General features: G+C 42.5%; 1 protein-coding gene across 1 annotated transcript in view; it reads left to right on the top strand.

Annotated features, from left to right (window-relative positions):
- Positions 1 to 435, top strand: part of LOC139407788 (gap junction epsilon-1 protein-like) — a 2280-nt gene extending 1845 nt beyond the window's left edge. The window contains exon 3 of the mRNA XM_071151655.1: positions 40 to 435. Coding sequence (XP_071007756.1) covers positions 40 to 435 — 396 coding nt within the window. The remainder of the gene's footprint in view (positions 1 to 39) is intronic.

The following is a 435-nucleotide window of genomic DNA, read 5'->3' on the forward strand; positions in this document are numbered from 1 at the left end:
CAATGTGGACTTGTGAATAGGTTGTTATTCTGCTTGCAGGTATTCTGGGCATTGCAGTTGGTAACTGTTTTAGTCCCTGGAGCTGTATTTCATCTCTATGCTGCCTGTAAAAACATTGACCAGGAGGAAATCCTTCAGCGACCTATATACACCGTCTTCTACATCATCTCTGTCCTGCTAAGAATTATTCTGGAAGTCATCGCTTTTTGGTTGCAGAGCCATCTCTTTGGTTTCCAGGTTCACCCACTCTACATGTGTGATGCCAGTGCCCTAGAAAAGACGTTCAATGTCACAAAATGCATGGTGCCAGAACACTTTGAAAAGACCATATTTTTAAGTGCAATGTACACTTTCACTGGGATCACGGTGCTGCTGTGTGTTGCTGAGATATTTGAGATACTCTGTAGGAGATTGGGTTATTTGACCAATCAATGA

Source organism: Oncorhynchus clarkii, chromosome 4 (genome assembly GCF_045791955.1).
Source record: "Oncorhynchus clarkii lewisi isolate Uvic-CL-2024 chromosome 4, UVic_Ocla_1.0, whole genome shotgun sequence".
In the NCBI taxonomy this organism is placed as follows: Eukaryota; Metazoa; Chordata; class Actinopteri; order Salmoniformes; family Salmonidae; genus Oncorhynchus; species Oncorhynchus clarkii.